General features: G+C 40.3%; 1 protein-coding gene across 4 annotated transcripts in view; it reads left to right on the forward strand.

Annotated features, from left to right (window-relative positions):
* Positions 1–24,130, forward strand: part of LOC133061822 (adhesion G protein-coupled receptor E2-like) — a 63,251-nt gene that overhangs the window by 12,659 nt on the left and 26,462 nt on the right. For all 4 annotated transcript variants that reach the window (XM_061150049.1, XM_061150048.1, XM_061150051.1 and 1 more), the window contains 5 exons: positions 13,571–13,678; positions 13,861–14,081; positions 14,272–14,451; positions 16,055–16,252; positions 16,527–16,762. In XM_061150049.1, the coding sequence (XP_061006032.1) occupies positions 13,571–13,678; positions 13,861–14,081; positions 14,272–14,451; positions 16,055–16,252; positions 16,527–16,762 (943 nt within the window). The remainder of the gene's footprint in view (positions 1–13,570; positions 13,679–13,860; positions 14,082–14,271; positions 14,452–16,054; positions 16,253–16,526; positions 16,763–24,130) is intronic.

Genomic DNA, 24,130 nt, shown 5'->3' on the forward strand with positions numbered 1-24,130 from the left:
TACCCTTATGTTTTCTTCTGTTCTAGTTTTAGCTTATAAATATACATTTTGACCCATTTTGAACTCATTTCTGTGTATTGTGTGAGGTATGGGTCCAACAGCCTTTTTTTCTGGATATATAGCCAGATATTATGGAAGAGACTATTCTTTCTCCCACTGAATGGTTTTGGCATCAATTGTTGAAAATCAGTTAACCATAGACCTATGTGTTTATTCCTGGACTCTCAATTCTGTTGTGGTGGTCTATATGTCTATCTTTATGCCAGTATCATACTGTTTTGAATACTGTAGGTTAGTAGTCAGTTTTCATATCAGGAAGATGAATATTCCAACTTTGTTTTTCATTTTCAAGATTGTTTGAGTATTTGTGTTTCTTCAATACCATACAAATTTGGGGATGAAATTTTCCATTTCTGCAAAAACTAATTAAATGCTGTCATAGCATTATTAGTATTGCATTGAGTTTGCAGATCACTTTGGGGAATATTGCAATCTTCAAATATTATCTTCCCATCCATAAACACTGGATGTCTTTCCACTTATTGACTGTTTTCAATTTCTTTAAACAATCATTTGTAGTTTTCTGTATACAAGTTTTGAAACTCCTTGAGTAAATTTGTCCTTAATATTTTGTTAAAGATTTTTGCATTCATGCTCATAAGAGATACTGATCTATAGTTTTATTTTCTTGTGATGTCTTTATCTGGTTTTGCTTTCTGGGTAATGGTGGTCTTATGGAATTATTTTGATTGTGTTTTTTCCTCTTCTATTTTTTGTAAGAGTTTGCAAAAATTCATGTTAATTCTTCCTTAAATGCTTGGTAGAATTCTAATCTGGGCTTTGCATTTGGGGACATTTTGATTTCTTATTCAGTCTCCCTACTAGTTATAGGTCTGTTCAGATTTTCTGCTTCTTCTTCGGTTACTCTTGTAGTTTGTGTGTCTGTAGGAATGTCCATTTCATCTAGATTGTTGCTTGTGCTGGTCTCACCCTATTGTAATCACTGTTGTGGTTGGACTGGTCCTTGCGGTTCTGTTATCTAACCAGACTTGAGTCACCTCCTCTTCTTGCAGTTAAGCCAACCTACTGAAACTGGATTGTGGTAGGGGAAAATGCAGTGTTTTCGGGGCTTTTTTGTTTTTCTTTTCTACTTTTAGACAGTGAATGATTTTATTGTGTAAGTATACATCATGAAATACTTTGAATATATGTGTGTGTGCTCAGTCGTGTCCAACTCTTGTAACCCCATGGACTGTATCCCGCCTGGCTCCTCTGTCCATGGGATGTTCCAGGTAAGAATACTGGAGTGGGTTGCCATTTCCTGATCCAGGAGATCTTCTCCACCCAAGGATTGAACCTGTGTCTCCTGCATCGGCAGGCAGGTTCTTTACCCACGGAGCCCCCTGGGAAGCCTACTTAAGTTATATTATACTGTACTTATACTAAAATACTACTTTAGTGTTTTTTTTTATTTATTTATTTTAATTGGAGGCTAATTACTTTACAATATTGCAGTGGTTTTTTCCATACATTGGTATGAATATGCCATGGGTGTACATGTGTTCCCTTTCCTGAACGCCCCGCCCACCTCCCTCCCCACCCCATCCCTCTGGGTCATCCCAGTACACCAGCCCTGAGCACCCTGTCTCATGCATCGAACCTGGACTGGTGATCTGTTTCATATGTGATAATATGTATGTTTCAATGCTATTCTCTCAAATCATCCCACCCTTGCCTTCTCCCACAGAGTCCAAAAGACTGTTCTATACATCTGCATCTCTGTTGCTGTCTCGCATATAGGGTTATGATTAGCATCTTTCCGATTTTCATATATATGTGTTAGTATGCTGTATTCATGTTTTTCTTTCTGGCTTACTTCAGTCTGTATAATGGCTCCATTTTCATCCACCTCATTAGAACTGATTCAAATGTATTCTTTTTAATAGCTGAGTAATATTCCATTGTGTATATGTACCACAGCTTCCTTATCCATTCGTCTGCTGATGGACATCTAGGTTGCTTCCTTGTCCTGGCTATTATAAACAGTGCTGCGATGAACATTGGGGTACATGTGTCTCTTTCAGTTCTGGTTTCTTCAATGTGTATGCCCAGGAGTGGGATTGCTGGGTCATATGGCAGTTCTATTTCCAGTTTTTTAAGGATTCTCCACACTGTTCTCCATAGCAGCTGTACTAGTTTGCCTTCCCACCAACAGTGTAAGGGTTCCCTTTTCTCCACACCCTCTCCAGCATTTATTGCTTGTAGACATTTGGATAGCAGCCATTCTGACTGGCGTGTAATGGTACCTCATTGTGGTTTTGATTTGCATTTCTCTGATCATGAGGGATGTTGAGCATCTTTTCATGTGTTTGTTAGCCATCTGTATGTCTTCTTTGGAGAAATGTCTGTTTAGATCTTTGGCCCATTTTTTGATTGAGTCATTTATTTTTCTGGAATTGAGCTGAAGGAGTTGCTTGTATATTTGAGACTAATTCTTTGTCAGTTGCTTCATTTGCTATTATTTCCTCCCATTCTGAAGGCAGGTCTTTTCACCTTGCTTATAGTTTCCTTCATTGTGCAAAAGCTTTTAAGTTTAATTATGTCCCATTTCTTTATTTTTGCTTTTATTTCCATTACTCTGGGTGGTTGGATCATAGAGGATCCTGCTGTGACTTATGTCGGAGAATGTTTTGCCTATGTTTTCCTCTAGGAGTTTTATAGTTTCTGGTCTTACATTTAGATCTTTACTCCATTTTGAGTTTATTTTTGTGTATGGTGTTAGAAAGTGTTCTAGTTTCATTCTTTTACAAGTGGCTGACCAGTTTTCTCAGTACCATTTGTTAAAGAGATTGTCTTTTATCCTTTGTATATTCTTGCCTCTTTTGTCAAACATAAGGTGTCTATAGGGGCATGGATTTATCTCTGGACTTTCTATTTTGTTCCATTGATCTGTCTTTCTGTCTTTCTGCCAGTGCCATACTATCTTGATGACTGCAGCTTTGTAGTAGAGCCTGAAATCAGGCAGGTTGATTCCTCCAGTTATGTTCTTCTTTCCCAAGATTGTTTTCGCTATTTGAGGTTTTTTGTATTTCCATACAAATTGTGAAATTATTTCTTCTATTTCTGTGAAAAATACCGTTGGTAGCTTGATAGGGATTACATTGAATCTATAGATTGCTTTGGGTAGTATACTCATTTTCACTACATTGATTCTGTCAACCCATGAAAATGGTATATTTCTCCATCTATTTGTGTCCTCTTTGATTTCTTTCATCAGTGTTTTATAGTTTTCTACATATATGTCTTTTGTTTCTTTGTGTAGATATATTCCTAAGTAGTTTATTCTTTTCATTGCAATGGTGAATGGAATTGTTTCCCTAATTTCTCTTTCTGTTTTCTCATTGTTAGTGTATAGGAATGCAAGGAATTTCTGTGTGTTAATTTTATATCCTGCAACTTTACTATATTCATTGATTAGCTCTAGTAATTTTCTGGTAGAGTCTTTAGGGTTTTCTATGTAAAGGATCATGTCATCTGCAAACAGTGAGAGTTTTACTTCTACTTTTCCAATCTTGATTCCTTTTATTCTTTGAATAGTAGTGGTGAGAGTGGGCACCCTTGCTTTGTTTCTGACTTTAGGAGATATGCTTTCATTTTTCACCATTGAGGATAATGTTGGCTATGGGTCTGTCATATATAGCTTTTATTATGTTGAATATGTTCCTTCTATTCTTGCTTTCTGGAGAGTTTTTATCATAAATGGATGTTGAATTTTGTCAAAGGCTTTTTCTGAATCTATTGACATAATCATATGTGGTTTTTTTTTTCCATTTACTTTCATTAGTTGGAAGCTAATTACTTTACAATATTGTAGTGGTTTTTGTCATACACTGACATGAATCAGCCATGCATTTACATGTATTCCCCATCCCGATCCCCTCTCCCACCTCCCTCTCCACCCGATTCCTCAGTGCACCAGCCCTGAGCACTTGTCTCATGCATCCAACCTGGGCTGGTGATCTGTTTCATCATAGATAATATACTTGTTTCAATGCTGTTCTCTCGAAACATCCCACCCTCGCCTTCTCCCACAGAGGCCAAAAGTCTGTTATGTACATCTGTGTTTCTTTTTCTGTTTTGCATATAGGGTTATCATTACCGTCTTTCTAAATTCCATATATATGCATTAGTATACTGTATTGGTCTTTATCGTTCTGTCTTACTTCACTCTGTATAATGGGCTCCAGTTTCATCCATCTCATTAGAACTGATTCAAATGTATTCTTTTTAATGGCTGAGTAATATTCCATGGTATATATGTACCACAGCTTCCTTATCCATTCGTCTGCTGATGGGCATCTAGGTTGCTTCCATGTCCTGGCTATTATAAACAGTGCTGTGATGAACATTGGGGTGCACGTTTCCCTTTCAGATCTGGTTTCCTCAGTGTCTATGCCCAGGAGTGGGATTGCTGGGTCATTTGGCAGTTCTATTTCCAGTTTTTTAAGGATTCTCCACACTGTTCTCCATAGCGGCTGTACTAGTTTGCATTCCCACCAACAGCGCAAGAGGGTTCCCTTTTCTCCACACCCTCACCAGCATTTATTGCTTGTAGACTTTTGGATAGCAGCCATCCTGACTGGCATGTAATGGTACCTCATTATGGTTTTGATTTGAATTTCTCTGATAATGAGTGATGTTGAGCATCTTTTCATGTGTTTGTTAGCCATCTGTCTGTCTTCTTTGGAGAAATGTCTGCTTAGTTCTGTGGCCCATTTTTTGATTGGGTCATTTATTTTTCTGGAATTGAACTGCAGGAGTTGCTTGTATATTTCTCAGATTAATCCTTTGTCTGTTGCTTCGTTTGCTATCATTTTCTCCCAATCTGAGGGCTGCCTTCTTACCTTGCTTATAGTTTCCTTTCTTGTGCAAAAGCTTTTAAGTTTAATTGGGTCCCATTTGTTTATTTATGCTTTTATTTCCAATACTCTGGGGGGTGGGTCGTAGAGGATGCTGCTGTGATTTATCTCGGAGAGTGTTTTGCCTATGTTCTCCTGTAAGAGTTTTATAGTTTCTGGTCTTATATTTAGTTCTTTAATCCATTTTGAGTTTATTTTTGTGTATGGTGTTAGAAAGTGTTCTAGTGCCATTCTTTTACAAGTGGTTGCCCAGTTTTCCCAACACCACTTGTTAAAGAGGTTGTCTTTGAAAACACAACAACCCAAAATCTATGGGACACTGTAAAATCAGTGCTAAGGGGAAGGTTCATGGCATTACAGGCTTACCTCAAGAAACAAGAAAATAGTCAAATAAATAACCTAACAGTACACCTAAAGCAATTAGAGAAGGAAGAAATGAAGAACCCCAGGGTTAGTCGAAGGAAAGAAATCTTAAAAATTAGGGCAGAAATAAATGCAAAAGAAACTAAAGAGACCATAGCAAAAATCAACAAAGCTAAAAGCTGGTTTTTTGAAAAAATAAACAAAATTGACAAACCGTTAGCAAGACTCACTAAGAAACAAAGAGAGAAGAACCAAATTAACAAAATTAGAAATGAAAATGGAGAGATCACGACAGACAACACTGAAATGCAAAGGATCATAAGAAACTACTATCAGCAACGATATGCCAATAAAATAGACAACTTGGAAGAAATGGACAAATTCTTAGAAAAGTATAACTTTCCAAAACTGAACTAGGAAGAAATAGAAGATCTTAACAGACCCATCACAAGCAAGGAAATTGAAACTGTAATCAGAATTCTTCCAACAAACAAAAGCCCAGGACCAGATGGCTTCACAGCTGAATTCTACCAAAAATTTAGAGAAGAGCTAACACCTACCTAACTCAAACGCTTCCAGAAAATTGCAGAAGAAGGTAAACTTCAAAACTCATTCCATGAGGCCACCATCACCGTAATTCCAAAACCAGACAAAGATGCCACAAAAAAAGAAAACTGCAGGCCAATATCACTGATGAACATAGGTGCAAAAATCCTTAACAAAATTCTAGCAAACAGAATCCAACAACATATTTTAAAAAATCATACATAATTACCAAGTGGACTTTATCCCAGGAATGCAAGAATTATTTAATATCCGCAAATCAATCAATGTAATACACCACATTAACAAATTGAAAGATAAAAACCATATGATTATCTCAATAGATGCAGAAAAAGCCTTTGACAAAATTCAACATCCATTTATGATTAAAACTCTCTAGAAAGCAGGAATAGAAGGAACATATCTCAACATAATAAAAGCTATATATGACAAACCCACAGCAAGCATTACCCTCAATGGTGAAAAATTGAAAGCATTTCCCCTGAAATCAGGAACAAGACAAGGGTGCCCACTATCACCACTACTATTCAACATAGTGTTGGAAGTTTTGGCCACAGCAATCAGAGCAGAAAAAGAAGTAAAAGGAATCCAGATAGGAAAAGAAGAAGTGAAACTCTCGCTGTTTGCAAATGACATGATCCTCTACATAGACAACCCTAAAGACTCCAGAAAATTACTAGAGCTAATCAACGAATATAGTAAAGTTGCAGGATATAAAATTAACACACAGAAATCACTTGCTTTCCTATACACTAACAATGAGAAAACAGAAAGAGAAATTAAGGAAACAATACCATTCACCATTGCAACAAAAAGAATAAAATACTTAGGAGTATATCTACCTAAAGAAACAAAAGACCTATACATAGAAAACTATAAAACACTGATGAAAGAAATCAAAGAGGACACAAATAGATGGAGAAACATACCGTGTTCATGGATTGGAAGAATCAATATTGTCAAAATGGCTATATTACCCAAAGCAATCTATAGATTCAATGTAATCCCTATCAAGCTACCAACGGTATTTTTCACAGAACTAGAAGAAATAATTTCACAATTTGTATGGAAATACAAAAAACCTCGAATAGCCAAAGTAATCTTGAGAAAGAAGAATGGAACTGGAGGAATCAACCTGCCTGACTTCAGACTCTACTACAAAGCCACAGTTATCAAGACAGTATGGTACTGGCACAAAGACAGAAATATATATCAATTGAACAGAATAGAAAGTCCAGAGATAAATCATATGGTTTTTATCTTTCAATTGGTTAATGTGGTGTATCACATTGATTGATTTGTGGATATTGAAGAATCCTTGCATCCCTGGGAGAAAGCCCACTTTATCATGATGTATGATCTTTTCATATGCTGTTGGATTCTGTTTGCTAGCATTTGGTTAAGGATTTTTGCATCTATGTTCATCAGTGATATTGGCCTGTAGTTTCCTTTTTTTGTGGCATCTTTGTCTGGTTTTGGAATTAGGGTGATGGTGGCCTCATAGAATGAGTTTTGAAGTTTACCTTCTTCTGCAATTTTCTGGAAAAGTTTGAGTAGGATAGCTCTTAGCTCTTCTCTAAATTTTTGGTAGAATTCAGCTGTGAGGCCATCTGGTCCTGGGCTTTTGTTTGTTAGAAGATTTCTGATTACAGTAGCTATTTCCGTGCTTGTGATGGGTCTATTAAGATCTTCTATTTCTTCCTGGTTCAGTTTTGGAACGTTATACTTTTCTAAGAATTTGTCCATTTCTTCCAAGTTGTCCATTTTATTGGCATTATTGCTTATAATAGTGTCTTATAATCCTTTTTATTTCTATGTTTTCTGTTGTGACATCTCCATTTTCATTTCTAATTCTGTTGATTTGATTCTTCTCCCTTTGTTTCTTGATGAGTCTGGCTAATGGTTTGTCCATTTTATTTATCTTTTCAAGGAACCAGCTTTTAGCTTTGTTGATTTTTGCTATGGTCTCTTTAGTTTCTTTTGCATTTGTTTCTGCCCTAATTTTTAAGATTTCTTTCCTTCGACTAACCCTCAGGTTCTTCATTTCTTCCTTTTCTTGTTGCTTTAGGTGTACAGTTAGGTTATTTATTTGACTTGTTTCTTGTTTCTTGAGGTAAGCCTGTAATGCTATGAACCTTCCCCTTAGCACTGCCTTTACAGTGCCCCATAGGTTTGGGGTTGTTGTGTGTTTTTTTTGTTTTTTTTTTTTGTTTTGTTTTTTTTTTTTTTTTTTTGGTTTCTATGCAGTCTTTATTTTAAGGTACCATACAAAGAGTCCAGGGCAGCTATTCCTCAAAGAACCTAAGTGACACAGCACGCTTGAAGCCACACAGTGAAATTACAAGGGGGAGACAGAGGGGAGCTTGGAGTGCTGCTTTAATTGTCATGGAGGGTGGAGGGTGGGGGCATAGGATTTGGGCGTGATCACTCTTTTTTGGTGAATTGAAAACATAAGAGCCAAAATTTAAAGTATGGGAAGAGATAAGAACAAGCAGCATAAGTGGTCAGTTATTGCAGTCAATGAAGACTGCTAAAACAAAGGAGCCTCAAAAGGGGGAGGTGGCCTCTTTATCTAGCCCCCTCCTCCCCTGACCAGCAATGTGTTAACTGTATTTGAAGTGGGTGCCTCTTTGAAATGAATGTGTGGACAGTTTAAAACTTAAGTCAGGCACAGAAAGTGAAAGGGGCTCAGTCATGTCAGACTCTTTGCTTCTCCTGGACTATTCAGTCCATGGAATTCTCTAGGCCAGAATACTGGAGTGGGTAGCTTTTCCCTTCTCCAGGGGATCTTCCCAACCCAGGGATCGAACCCAGGTCTTCCACATTGCAGGCCAATTCTTTACCAAATGAGTCACAAGGGAAGCCCAAGTCAAGCACTAGCATTATATATATATATATATATATATATTAACTGTCAGGGATTATACTATAGTTAAGTAATTTGTTTGTAGTTTCTCAGTTCAGTTCAGTTCAGTCGCTCAGTCATGTCTGACTCCTTGCGACCCCATGAAGGCCTCCCTGTCCATTGCAAACTCCCTGAGTTTACTCAAACACATGTCCATTCAGTCTGTAATGCCATCCAGCCATCTCATCCTCTGTCGTCCCCTTCTCCTCCTGCCCTCAATCCCTCCCAGCATCAGGGTCTTTTCCAATGAGTCAACTCTTCGCATCAGGTGGCCAAAGTATTGGAGTTTTGGCTTCAGCATCAGTCCTTCCAATGAACACCCAAAACTTATCTCCTTTAGGATGGACTGGTTGGATCTCCTTGCAGTCCAAGGGACTCTCAAGAGTCTTCTCCAGCACCTTAGTTCAAAAGCATCAATTTTTTGGCGCTCAGCTTTCTTCACAGTCCATCCCTCACATCCATACATGACCACTGGAAAAACCATAGCCTTGACTAGATGGACCTTTGTTGGCAAAGTAATGTCTCTGCTTTTTAATATGCTATCTAGGTTGGTCATAACTTTCCTTCCAAGGAGTAAGCATCTTTTAATTTCATGGCTGCAATCAACATCTGCAGTGATTTTGGAGCCCAAAAAAATAAAGTCTGATACTGTTTCCACTGTTTCCCCATCTATTTCCCATGAAGTGATGGGACCAGATGCCACGATCTTAGTTTTCTAATAATCCTCTAAATGCAGATGGTGTACATGTTACCAAACTCAAGTTCTGTGTTCACTGCTCAAAAACCAATACTCCAGAGGCAGCTGCTTATAGAAAGGAAATGTTACTTTAATCAAAAGATTGGCAATCTTGGGAGAAAGTGTGTCCTTGCATCCCCACAATCTGCTTCCAAGATTCTGTTCAGTCATGACAGTTTGTTTTTTTTTTTAATTAACTTTTTATTTTATATTGTACTATAGCCACTTAACAGATTTCCCTGGTGGCTCAGATGGTAAAGAATATGCTTGTAATGTAGAAGACCTTGGTTCGATCCCTGGGTCAGAAAGATATCCTGGAGAAGGAAATAGCAATCCACTATAGTATCCTGTGTACAGAATTTCATGGAAAGAGGAGCATACAGGCTACAGTCCATGGGGTCACAAAGAATCGAACATGACTGAGTGACTAACACACACAGACATAGCCAGTTAACAATCCTGTAAAAGTTTCGGTGAACAACAAAGAAACTCAGCCATATGTATACACGTCCATTCTCCCTGACTCCCCTCCCACCCAGGCTGCCACATAACATTGGGAAGAGATCACTGTGCTATACAGTGGGTCCTTGGTTACCCATTTAAAATATAGCAGTGTGCTCATGTCCTTCCCCAATTCCCTGACTATCCTTTCCCCTCATCCTTCCCCTCCAGCAATCATAAATTCATTTTCTAAGGCTATGAGTCTGTATATGATTTGTAAATAAGTTCATTTGTATCATTTATTTTTAGATTCCACATATAAGAGTTGTCATATTTCTCCTTCTCTTTCAGACATACTTCACTCAATGAATGAATGAGTATGACAATCTTTAGATCCATCCTTGGTGCTGCAAATGGCACTGTATCATTCTTTTTTAAATTCAGCCATGGTAGTTCTTTATGTGGGATCTGTTGCTCAGTTGGTAAAGAATCTGCCTGCAATGTAGGAGACCCAGGTTCAATTCCTGGGTCAGGAAATCCCCTGGAGAAGGAAATGGCAACCCTTTTCCAGTATTCTTGCCTGGAAAATCCTATGGACAGAGGAGCCTAGCACACTACAGTCCATGGGGCCAAAAGAGTCAGGCACAGCTTACCAACTTAAACCAATGGTAAATTTTAAAGGGCAAAAAGTAGAAGAATTTCAGTGAGTCATCAAGGCAGGAAGTTTAGCTCTGCATCATTTTCCATTACCTACAGGCTGGCTGACTCTTTGTGGTCTTTCTTCAGATAGTATTAAATATCTCACCCATGTGGTCTGCTTGAAGAATTGTTCAGGGCATTCCTGGGGGTAGAGAGCTAATCATACTTTAACTTAATTCTTCATTCCTACTTCTTTTAATCTGAGGAAAGAATCAGAACAGGTTGGGCAAGGTATTGTGTGTATTCACTAAAGCACAAGTCAGGAGTTAGTTCAATGTTACATAATGAATCTCATTTTGTAATTTCATAAGGATTACTTTATGTAACCTCATAAAGTAAGTTTTAAAGGGAACAGAAACTGGCAAGCAGGAAAGGGTTAAAAAGCTGCTTACTAATTTCTTTATCGGTAAACATCATTCCATTTCTATGGGGTAAGAGATGAAGGTTCATCTTCTGCAATTGTTTCATGCTGACATAGGGACATGTTTGACCAGAATATGTCAGTGGGGGTCTGTAGCATCACTTTGCAGATAATTCTAGTTGCTCACTTACATACGTGGGCAGAGAAAGCTACAATTATTTTGAGGCCCACAAAAATGTAGACTGTGAAGAGCAATACTGTTAATTCTATTCTCTTGAGGTCAGTTCTTGGAATTTTACTAGCCATCAATGGAATAGCTTATGTCATAGCTACAGTCTGGTCATCATGCAGTTAGCATTTTCCCTCTGGTGGCAGTTATAGTATTTGCAAAACAGCTCAGGAATGTGCGTCAGACACAGACAGATTCTGTGACTCTATTGTTCTAATCATTAACTGCTTCAGCCTGATCATCTGTATCTCAGGGAGGCTTGAGAAACCAGCTTTCCTACAAGAGGCAGGGAACATGGAAGAATCACTGTTCTTGTGGGCAGGGTTTGGGGTTCTGCTGGTTTTCATACCTATGTGTACCATTATCATGCATGTGTGTGCATGGAAAGTCGCTTTAGTCCTGTCCAGCTCTTTGTGATCCCATGGACTGTAGCCCTCTAGGCTCCACTGTCCATGGGATTCTCCAGGCAAAAATATTGGAGTGGGTTTCCATGGCTTCCTCCAGGGGATCTTCCTGACCCAAGGATTGAACTCACATCTCCTCCACCTTCTGCATTGCAGGCCAATTTTTTACCACTGAGCCGCCAGGGAAGCTCCATTATAATGTATAACAAATATTATGGGTAACGTTATACTTCAGTTCAGTTCAGTCGCTCAGTTGTGTCCGACTCTTTGCGACCCCGTGGACTTCAGCACACCAGGTTTCCCCATCCATCACCAACTTCCGGAGCTTGTTCAAACTCATGTCCATCAAGTTGGTGATGTCATCCAACCATCTCATTCCTTGTCATCTCCTTCTCCTCCTGTCTTCAGTCTTTCCCAGCATCAGATTCTTTTCCAATGAATCAGTTCTTCGCATCAGGTGACCAAAGTATTGGAGTTTCAGCTTCAGCATCAGTCCTTCCAATGAATATTCAGGACTGATATCCTTTAGGATTGACTGGTTTGATCTTCTTGTTGTCCAAGGGACTCAAGAATCTTCTCCAACACCACAGTTCAAAAGCATCAATTCTTCGGTGCTCAGCTTTTTTTATAGTTCAACTCTCACATTTATACATGACTACTGAAAAAAACATAGTTTTGACTAGAGGGACCTTTGTAGACAAATTAATGGCTCTGCTTTATAATATGCTGTCTAGGTTTGTCATAGCTTTTCTTCCAAGGAGCAAGCATCTTTTAATTTCTTGTCTGTTACGTTATGTAATGTTGTGTTATATATCTTGTGTATGTTATGTTATGTGATGTTATGTCATATAAAATTATACCATTATGGTATATAATTATACCATTATTTGATACACATAATAAGATTTCACATAATGTATATCTGATATACAATATATATAATATGGTATATGCTGTATATAATAAAACATAATATATACTTATCTTATGTAAGCCTTACCAAAAGTTATAGAAACATTAAGCATGATGAACCACCTGTCTTTGTAGCCACTTTTAATAGTCTTCTGTTTTCACTCTTACTAAATAAGCTTGTAAAATTGAGATTGTACCACCTTTAGCTGTTGCTATGCCATCATTTTAAATTAACTGAATGAAATTATTGAGGTAGATATTGCAATAACTGTTGTCCAGCCACTCGGTCATGTCCAATTCTTTGTGACCCCATGGACTGCAGCATGCCAGGTTACCTTGTCCTCCACTATCTCCGGGAGTCTGCCCAAACTCATGTCCATTAATTGTCACAATATAATGTCTGAAACAATGCACAGCCTGAAAGTTGAGTATTATGCTTTATTCAGTGGACTTTCTGAGAACTTCAGGCCTCAGAGATAGAGGATAGGCCAGGATCTATAGAAGTTTCACAACAAAAACCAGATAGTTGGAACATCAAAGAATTACTATTAATTAAAGAAAAGCAGAAATCTCAATTTAGTGAATTTAACACTTTTTCTACAGATGGCAAGGTGCAAGAGTTGGGGCTTATTGAAATCACTCCTTTTACATGCACCTTAGCTCTCCAGGGCCAGTATCCTCTTTCCAATCCTGAGTCCCCTCAGGTGCATTTTTCACCCATAATAATTAAACATATATACTACATAAAAATTTGTGTCATATTTTTAGGTCATTGAAAAACACCCTGATGCTGGGACAGATTGAAAGCAAAAGGAGAAAGAGGCAGCAGAGTATATGTATGTTATGTTATGATAGAAATCACTGACTCAATGGACATGAATTTGATCAAACTCCACGGGTTAGTGAAGCACTGGGAAGCCTGACATGAAACAGTCCATGGGGTTGCAAAGAGTTGGACATGACTTAGCAACTGAACAACATGGTGTTATAGCCATCAAAACAATCACAATTACTAACCTAACTCCCACAATTCATAGAAGTGTCACTGGAGGTGCAGGCGCCAAGCTACAGGAATATCACCTTGACTCAGAATAGGACTGAAATGATGCTGACCTGGGATACAGTGCATGATTCTGGTGACTCAGGTAATGGCTGAGACAGTGGGTAAGTCTTCACTGTGTGTCAAGATGCCCAATGATATGACAAATGGAATATTGAAGTTTAAAGGGAAGTGTGGGCTATCGTGGGTCAAAAGGAAACAGTTCATCCGTAGAAGAAGAGGTCCTTTCGGGTACTGCAAGATGTCAACCTTAGTCTTGTCCTGCAGGTCTTGCTGTGGTGGGCCTCCTGTCCACTCCAGGGATGCACAGATTCCTGGCTGAAGCCCCTTTGGTCCTGGATGCTGAGGAACCGGCAAATCTACATGAGACACACAGGGGTTTGCTGCAGGAAACCTCCCACATACTGCTGTCAGATGTCATATCTGCCTTTATCACCAACAAGGATGCTGAGAACCTCAAATCCCCAGTCACCTTTGTCTTCCAACATGTGAGTCCAGGTGGGGTGGAGTCTTGGGTGTGGAACAGGCCTGAGTCCTGGGCCCAGCCTTGGGCTTCAGCGGGCTCTACCATGGGTGCATAAACTCTTTAGGAAAGCCCTTCACAAGCCAGATTTGGCTCATAATTTCTGAGCAACAGAACCCCGAACTCACACCTACTTCCTCTTCCTGTTAATACAGTCAGTGACCCCTGGGCCAAGACAGAAGGTGCACTGTGTTTACTGGGAGCGTGGCCAGAATGGAAGTGGTCACTGGGACACCAGAGGCTGCTGGGTGACCAGCACCAGAGACAACAACACCACCTGCCAGTGCACCCACCTCAGCATCTTTGCCGTCCTCATGGCCCACTACAGTGTTCAGGTGAGAACCTCAGAGAGGCAACATTCAAGGGCTACTGCTGTGTAACAAATTCCCACACACAGCAGCTTTAGAAACATAAGTTTATTATTATCTCATTGTTTCTTCAAGCTAGCAAATAGTCGTGGTTCAGATGAGCTTTCTGTTCAGGTTCCTACAAGTCTTATAAACCTTTCCTCAGAAAGTTGGGGTTGTCCCCTAACTCCCTGGTTTCTGGCAGATTTCAGTTCTTGGTGTTAGTAGGACTGAGGTAGTGTTTTCTTTATCTCTGGCAGCAGAGAACCAGGCTCAGTTCCATGGTTGCCTGCTTTCCCTCTCATCTGTTGCTGTTGTTCAGTTGCTAAGTCATGTCCCACACCTTACAATCCCATATACTAAAGCACGACAGGCTCCCCTGTCCTTCACTATCTCCCATATTTTGCTCAGATTCATAACCACAGAGGCAGTGATACACCCAACCATCTCATCCTCTGTTGCCCCTTCTCCTTTTGCCTTCATTCTTTCCCAGCATCAGGGTCTTCCCCAATGAGTGGACTCTGTGCATCAGGGGCCAAAGTATTGGAGCTTCAGCATCAGCCCTTCCAAAGAATATTCAGGGTTGATTTCCTTTAGGACTGACTGGTTTGATCTCTTTGCTGTCCAAGGGACTCTCAGAGGTCTTCTATATCACAATTCAAAACCATCAATTCTTCAGTGCTCAGCCTTCTTTCTGGTCCTAATTCTCCTCTGGGACCTCTCACAGTGCACCAGTGAATCTGTCTGGAGATCAGCAGGAGAAACTCCCTTATGACAGAACTCTCTGAAACTCTGAATCGTTTTCTTCAAGAGGAGCCTACCTCTTCTGAGGGCTCTTCTGGTTACAACAGGTCCAACCAGGATAAACTCTCTAAGTCAGCTGATGGAAGACATGAATTTCACCTGCAACACTCTCTTCACAGCACCACCTGGGTTGGCTTCTGACTGAAAATCTGGCAGAAGATGGGGATGAGGATGTGGTTGCCAAATTAAAATTCTGTGTACCCCAGGGGTCTTTACAGCAGGGTGCTGAGGGGCTGCAGAAAGTATGAATTTTATTCTACCATCATTGCCAAAATACAGTAAATTTCCTCCATCAAGGGTTCAGTTCTAATCTATAATCATTAGTTCCCTTCCAAGAATGGATATTTCAGGGGTGGGTGAATGGCGTCCAGGGCAGGTGGTTAATACCTGGACAGAGAGCCTCAGGTACAGACTCTGTCACACACCACCACTGGTGGGAATGGAGGGTGATGCTCAGCATGAAGTTTCATGCCTCTGTGTACCTATTGTGGTAACTGGGAGGCTGAGTCATGCTCAGAAGCCTACAGGAAAATAAACCCTTGTGAGTTCCAGAGTTTGTTCTTGACTAAAGAGTCTCCTGTCCCTCTGTCCTTCCAGGGACTGAATTAACCATTCAGATCCCATAAAATTCTAACATTCAGAACCTGGAGAAAGCTATCCACAAATATACCAACTCTATCTGGGTCTTCTCCTCCTGATTTTTCTATGTCTGAAAACAAAAATGGTGGAAGGGTCATTACTCAGAGCAGGAAAGCGTGACTGTGGCCTCCTCTCTGCTGGGTCCCAGGAGGAGGATCCCGCACTGACTGTGATCACCTACGTGGGACTCAGCCTCTCTCTGCTGTGCCTCCTCCTGGCGGCCCTCACCTTCCTTCTGTGCAAAGCCATCCAGAACACCAGCACCTCGCTCCACCTGCAGCTCTCGCTCTGCCTCTTCCTGGCCCACCTGCTCTTCCTCACAGCCATTGACAGAACTGAGAACAAGGTTCGTATATGTTTCCAAAATACTCCTGCCCCAGGGGATTGTGAGTTCATGGAGACACACTGCTTTGGACACTTTAATAAAATGACTTGGATTCCAGGTAAGGTTAAGTTGGTAAGTAACCAGTTTCACATTGACTGCCACAACTAGAAGACAAACATTCTGTTGACAGCCCCTTCATATACATCAAAATTCTCTCTAGTGGCAAGTTATAGAAGTGCTGGGGCCGTGCTCCAGCCAGACAGTCCCGCCTGGTGACACCTTCCTCCTCCCCCAGGTGCTGTGCGCCATCATCGCGGGTGCCTTACACTATCTCTACCTGGCCTCCTTCACCTGGATGCTGCTGGTGGGCCTGCACCTCTTCCTCTCTGCACGCAACCTGATGGTGGTCAACTACTCCAGTGTCAACAGGTTCATGAAGAAGGCCATGTTCCCTGTGGGCTATGGAGTCCCAGCTGTGATTGTGGCCATTTCTGCAGCATCCAGGCCTCGTCTTTATGGGACACCCACCAGGTAAATTAAATTCCTGTTGGTCCTTTAATGGACCAGAGCCTGGTGGTCCGGAGAGTAAGAGAGAGAAAGAGGCTGTTATCCCCTGGTTTACGTGGAAAGCCAATAGAGTCCTGATCTTAGGGCTCGCGCTGCTGCACATAGGCACCAGGCGCCCTCTCGAGTGGGTGAAGGCACAGTGCGCCTTCTCGAGAGGGTCTTAGAAGCCTGGGCAAGAACGTGAGCTCAGCGGGCCTCTGCCCTCCAAGGAATTAGCCAGAAAGAGAGAGAGAGAAGGAATAGAAAGAAAGAAAGACACGGGGACCAAAGCTCTGATGAAGCAAAGGTGTTTTAATCAACATGGCGTGGGCATATATACTGTAGTTATTCTCAGTAAAGATAAAGATTAAAATTCCAGGCTTACAAAACATAAGATGATCCCTATCAAAGAGAGAGTTGCAAACAATCACCTTTTACCATATGGCTCATAAAAAGGAAGAGGGTACTTATCACTGTAATGAGAAATGCCGGGATTCCTCAGCCCCGGGAAAGGCGTGCCTCTCCTCTTAATTCCTGAATATTCAGGAATCAATAAGGGCCAGAGGGTTCCCGACAGATCCAAAACAGCACACAGGAAGCATTTGCTTCCTGACAAATTCCATCTGTTCTTATCTCTCCAGCACAATCATGTGTTGTAGAACAAATGTAGTATTTGATTATGACAGATCATATTGTACAGACACTAAGTAAAAATCCCTAGGGCATCTTTGGTGGAGGATAATAATTAAGGAGAATGCCTTCAACCTCTGTTCATGAAATAAAAAAGAGGAAATCAAAGGAAGTGCTTAGGGCATCATTTAGAAAAATATAACCTGTTTTTTGTCCTAATTCTGTAGGATGTTTCAATCTTTCATTTGTAATAGTAGAACTGATATAAATAATTAAAATAATAGACTGTATCATAATTTAGCATTTACAAGGTGCTTACTTTGTCCCAATGCATTTTTCTAACCATTTTTTAATGTATGGTAATTCAATTAATCCTCATACCAATACTATGAGGTAGACACTGTAATTCACCCCACTTTACAGATAAGAAACCTGAGGCACAAATAGTTTAAGTAAATGCAGAAATGTGCACAGTTTAATTCAGTTTAGTAGGTAGCTGAGCTGAATTCAAATTCAGATTCAAGCTTCTTAGTTTACACTTTTATATTCAGCTTTTAATACTAGACAATGTTTTTGCATTTTTATTGACATATACTACATATACTGTAGGGCTTCCCTTGTGGTTCAGCTGGTAAAGAATCTGCCTGAGATGTGGGAGACCTGGGTTCGATCCCTGGGTTGGGAAGAAACCCTGGAGAAGGGAAAGGCTACCACACCAGTATTCTAGCCAGGAGAATTCCCTGGATTGAATAGCCCAGGGGGTCACAAAGAGTCAGACCTGACTGACTCACTGCAATTTTCACTCACTCACTGCAAAATTCACCCTTTGAAAGTGTACAAATCAGTGGTTTTTAGAATAGTCACAGAGTAGTGCAGCTATCATCACATTTTTGTTTAATACATCACATTTTGTTTAATCACATCAATGTTTAATATTACATTTTCAACTCCCCAAAAAAACCTCATGCACAGTAAAATTCACTTCTCATTCCTTCTACCCACTCCTCTGCCCCAACCCCTGACAAATGCTTATCTACTTTCTGTCTCTATTGGATGTCTCATGTAAATGCAATTATGCATGTGGTCTTTTTACTTAAAAAACATGTGGATGTTTTTACTTAGCCTGAAGATTTCAAGGTTCATTCATACCATAGTGTGTATCACAACCTCACTTTTTGTTGTTGTTTTTGTTGTTATCATTTTGCACATAATATTCCATTATATGGATATGCCACATTTTGTTTATCCATCCATCAGCTGATAGACATTTAGATTATTTATCTTTTTGTAAAGCTATTATGAATGAGATCACTACAAACATATATGTACAAGTTTCATTTTTCCTGGTTATATATCTACTCTACAAGTAGAATCCTGGGGTCAAATGGAAGATCTGGTTAGCCTTCTGACAAACCACCACTTGTTTTCCAAAGCTTCTGGACAATTTTACATCCCAACTGGCAATATATGAGGGTTTCAGTTTCTCCATGTTATTATCAATAGTTATATCCTATGTTTAAAAATTTAGCTATCCTAATGAGAATGGAGTCAAATTTCATTGTGGTTTCAATTTGCAATTTCTCCAATGACTATTGATGTTGAGCATCTTTTCACCTGCTTATTGACCATTTGCATATTTTCTTTAGAGAAACACATATTCAAATATTTTACCTTTTTTTGAAACGTTTTATTTTATTAATATTGGCATTGAAAATACCAGGTAATGCTTTTTCAGAAAAAATGGCATTGTATTATCATAAAGTCATGACATGAAGCCAACTTTCAAGGAAGAAAAGTCTATAGGGTCAAGATGATACTACAAAGCAGAACAAAGCAGGATGTTACTGCAGTCAACAGGCAAAAATTTAATAACTTCTAGAATCCACTCCTTGGGCTCCTTAGAACTATGTACATATTTCTACACATATTTGAAGAAGATATCCATATATCCATCACTAACAGCAATATACTTTTTGTATCTACCTTATGGGATGCAGTCATCCATCTTAAGTGAAAATGATTTTCACTCTTCTCAGAATAAAAAATCACATCCTCCCAAAGGGCATTATATTAATTACTGGCCTATATCAAGTATTTCATCATTTCTTTGGTTTATTTTCAAACTTAAATATAGTTGATTTACGATGTTGTGTTAATTTCTTCTGTACAACAGACTGATTCAGTTGTATATGAACAAATGCATATATATTCTTTCTAATATTCTTTTCAATTATGCATTTGTTTAAATTGGAGGATAATTGCTTTACAATGTTGTGTTGGTTATGCCATACAACAGTGTGAATCAGCCATAATTACATACATATATGCCACCACCCCTCCTTGAGTCTCCCTGCCTTCCCCCATCCCACCCCTCCAGGCCATCACAGAGCACCAGGCTGGGCTCCCTGTGTTATTACAACAACTTCTTATCAGCTATTTGTTGTACAGATGGTGGTGTATATATGTCAACGCTATTTTCTCAGTATCCCACCTTATTCTTCCCTCACTGTATCCACAATTCCATTCTCCACTTCTGCATCTCCATTCCTTCCCTGCAAATAATTCCATCAGTACTATATTTCTAGATTCCATATAACTGCATTACTATATGATATTGGTTTTCTCTTTTTGACTTACTTCACTCTGGGTAACAGCCTCTAAGTTCATCCACCTCACTACAACTAATTCAAATTCATTCTTTTTACAGCTGAGTAAGATTCCATTGTACATATATATCCCAACTTCTTTATCTATTCATCTGTCAGTGGATATCTAGGTTGCTTCCATGTCCTGGCTATTGTAAATAGCACTGCAGTGAACACTGGGCTACATGTGTCTTTTTAAATTATGGTTTCCTCAGGGTAATTGCACAGTAGTGAGATTGCTGGGTCATATGTTTGTTTTATTTCCTAGATTTTTAAGGAATCTCCATACTATTCTCCATAGTGTCTCTATCAATTTACATTCCCACCAACAGTGCAAGAAGGTTCCCTTTTCCCTACACCCTCTGCAGCATTTACTGTTTGTGGAATTTTGATGATGGCTACTCTGACCAGTGTGAGCTGATACCTCATTGTACTATTGATTTGCATTTCTCTAATAATGAGTGATGTTGAGCATCTTTTCATGTGTTTATCAGCAACCTGCTTTATCATAGGATATTGAATAGAGTTCTCTGTGCTATGCAACAGGGCCTTGTTGTTTATCCATTCCACATGTAATCACTTACATCTGCTAACCTGGCCCTCCCACTGCATCCCTCCCCCAACCCCCTCCCCCTTGGCAACCACAAGTCTGGCCACTACATCCACGACTCTGTATCCATTTCATAGATAAGTGTATTTGTGTCATATTTTAGATTCCATAGATAAGTGATATCATATGGTATTTATCTTTCTCTGTCTGACTGACTTCTCTAGTGTGATAATTGCTAGTTGCAGCCATGTTGCTGCAAATGGCACAGTTTCATTATATTTGTGGCAGAATAGTTTTCCACTGTGTATATGTACCACATCCTCTTAATCTGTGCCTCTCAGAGACACTGCCTTTTTTCTTTTTTCCTCTGTAAGTAGCATATTTTCCTGTTTCTTTGTATGTTGCTTAGAAGTAGTGAAAGTCTCAGTCGTGTCCATCTCTTTGCAACCCCATGGACTATAGAACCCATAGAATTCTCCAGGCCAAAATACTGGGGTGGGTAGTGGTTCAGTTCTCCAGGGGATCTCCCCAACCCAGGTACTGAACCCAGGTCTCCCGCTTTGCAGGCAGACTCTTTACCAGCTGAGCCACCAGAGATATTATAATTATTGTTTAAAACTAGCTGTTTTAATAATACATTGTAACATTCCAGTTATCAGATCCCTCTGCCTTCCAATGTTTCCTGTTTTTAGTTTGCTGCTGTTTGTTTGATAGTTTAATGACATTCCTAGACTAATTCTATGTATTGATAATTCCCTGCAGTGTGTGGCCTTTTAGTTCTAGTTTAGGTTCTTGTTTTTATTTTTAGTTCTAGGTGCCTATGAGCTCATATCTGGTTCAGTATAATCTAGTGGCCATCCAGTGTTTGATCATAAGATTTCCTTAAATGCCTTGCCTATATGTTTTGCACACTTCCACAAAGGCATCTGAGTGAAAAGTCACACCTTCAGACTTCAGGAAGATTCTTTAACAGTCTGGGCTTTCACTACCTGACTGCACAAGCCTCAAGGTCAACCAGAGATGAGAGACTGTTGTCTTCTTTCTCAGGTCTTCACTGAGAATGGGCATATCCTTGTGAATCCACGGATTTCTGAGAATATTTCAGAGCTTTTCAAAATTCCCCATGTCCCTGATTTTCTCCAATACTTCCTTCTAAATTCACAACTAGTTGACTCCACCTGAGATCATATCTTTGAGGAACTGGAGATGTGATGGTAATTTGTATTGTTTTGGTAATGTCCTAAAGGTGGGCTTTTGTTATGTCCCTCACTAAGATGAGCTGTCACCCAAATCAAAAAACCACCAAATTTGGAGACCAAAGAGTTCCCAGGGAACCAAAATTGAAAAGAACAACAACAAAAAAAAAATACATTTATTCCAGTGTTCATTGCAGCACTATTTACAATAGCTAGAACATGGAAGCAATCTAGATGTCCATCGACAGATGAATGGATAAAGAAGCTGTGGTACATATACACAGTGGAATATTACCCAGTCATGATAAGGAATGTATTTGAGTCAGTGCTAGTGAGGTGGATGAACCTAGACCTTAGTATACAGACCGAAGTAAGTCAGAAAGAGAAAACAAAAATCATGTATTAACATATATACATGGAATCTAGAAAGATGGTAGTGATGAACCTATTTTCAGGGCAGCAATGGCTTCCCAGAGTCCGCCTACCATTGAAGAAGACACGGGTTCTATCCCTTAGTCAGAAAGATCCCCTGGAGAAGGAAATTGCAACCCCCTCCAGTATTCTTGCCTTCTAAATCCCATGGACAGAGGAGCATGGTGGGCTACAGTCCAGGGGATCACAAACAGTCAGGCATGACTGAGTGACTAAAGAGCAGTGGAGACACAGATATAGAGAACAGATTTATGGATGGTGTTGGGGGGAAGGAGGCAAGGGTGGAATGTATGGAGAGTGCAACATGGAAACCTATACATCACCATGTCAGACAAGTATATGCTCCTCGTTTCTGTCTCGTCACAACAAAGATTTGGAGTGATGGACATTAAAGCCTTCAGCGCGTCACAGCTGTTGGATCTTGGACAGACCATGTTATAGCTCTTAGACAAATCAGTGTTACAGCTCTTTTATTTAGAAGATAGCAGGCGAATCCCTCCTCGAAGGGTGAGGGCATGCCAACCCAAAGAGGCTAAGAGAAGAGAGTGGAGGAGTGCTCCAGTGCACTGGAAAGAGAGAGTGAGAGAAAGAAAAAAAAAGAGCACATGTATGTGGAGGGGGGAGAGAGAGAGAGAGAGAGAAAATGAGTACACGCACGCAGGGGAGAGAAAGAGAGAGCATGCAAGAGGAAGAGAAAGAGCGCACACACTCAGAGCAGGGAGAGAGAGAGAAAGAGCACACACACGTGAGTGGGAGAGAGAGAGAAAGAGTGCACACACTCAGAGCAGGGAGAGAGAGAGAAAGAGCTCACGCACACAGGGGAGAGAGAAAGAGAGAGAGGACGCGGGGGAGAGGGAGAGCAAGAGAAAGAGCGCACGCATGCGGGGGAGGGAGAGGGAGAGAAATTGCTTTGGCCCCTCCTTTTATACGTTTTTTCCTCCCCCTGGGCCTGCCCTATGCAAGTTGGGCTTAGCCAGGAGTGCTGTTTGCTCTACCTGAGGTCCTCACTCCATTCCTCAGACCTTCCTTTCACCTTCCTTTGTTCTATTCTCGTGGGCTTTTCCCTTCCTTGTCCTTTAGCCACCGCCATTTTTGGACCTTTTCCCTATTCTAACTACCTAACATTCCCCCCTCAAGAGATGGAAGGCCCAATTCTTTGGGAATAGGGGCATCGAGGTCTTTCTGGCTACTTCGTGCTGAACTGGGATGGCCAGGGGTATTGGGCCTCCCCCTCTTGCTAGTCTCAGGCCTCGGAGTCATCATAGCAGTGTCCATCTAAGGGTGAGTGATATTTTCGATGGTCGGCTGTAGTTTTATATCTTTGTTGAACTGGCCCGAATGCTGTAGCTTGTTGACCTGGGCAGAGACAAAACAGGTTAGACAACTGGTAATGCATGGGACAATCATAAGCAGCATCAGTGTGGTGTAACAGGGACTAGGAGGGGCATTAGCCAATTCTAGATTCCCATCGCCAGGGTGGCTCAAGTCCCTCCTTGTTCAGGGATCAGAAGATTTATCTCCTGCCTGTTTTGGAGTACAATCTCTACCAAGCTGTGTTGGCTCTTTAGAGATATCCTGAGAAATCCTGTATGCAGAAACCAGATTTTGGGGGTGTTCATTAGACTGGCACTCATTTGTAGTTCTGAATAGGTATCTGAGATCTCCCAGGGGCTCACAGGTGTATTCAGTGTCCTCTTCTGTTTTCTTCCATGGCTTGACTCGTGAGTACTGAATCCAGGAGTCATGTCCTGGTACCTTGACTGCCGGCTCTTCTTTTCCCATCTAAGACAAAGCTGCTTCCATCAGTGTACCAGGTTTCCTCAGGATGGATCAGAGGATCTTCTGACAATCCTTTTCGGGGTTTTGTCCAGTGGTCCAAGGTTTCTAGACAAGAGTAAAA

This window comes from Dama dama, chromosome 9 (genome assembly GCF_033118175.1).
Source record: "Dama dama isolate Ldn47 chromosome 9, ASM3311817v1, whole genome shotgun sequence".
Taxonomy (NCBI): domain Eukaryota; kingdom Metazoa; phylum Chordata; class Mammalia; order Artiodactyla; family Cervidae; genus Dama; species Dama dama.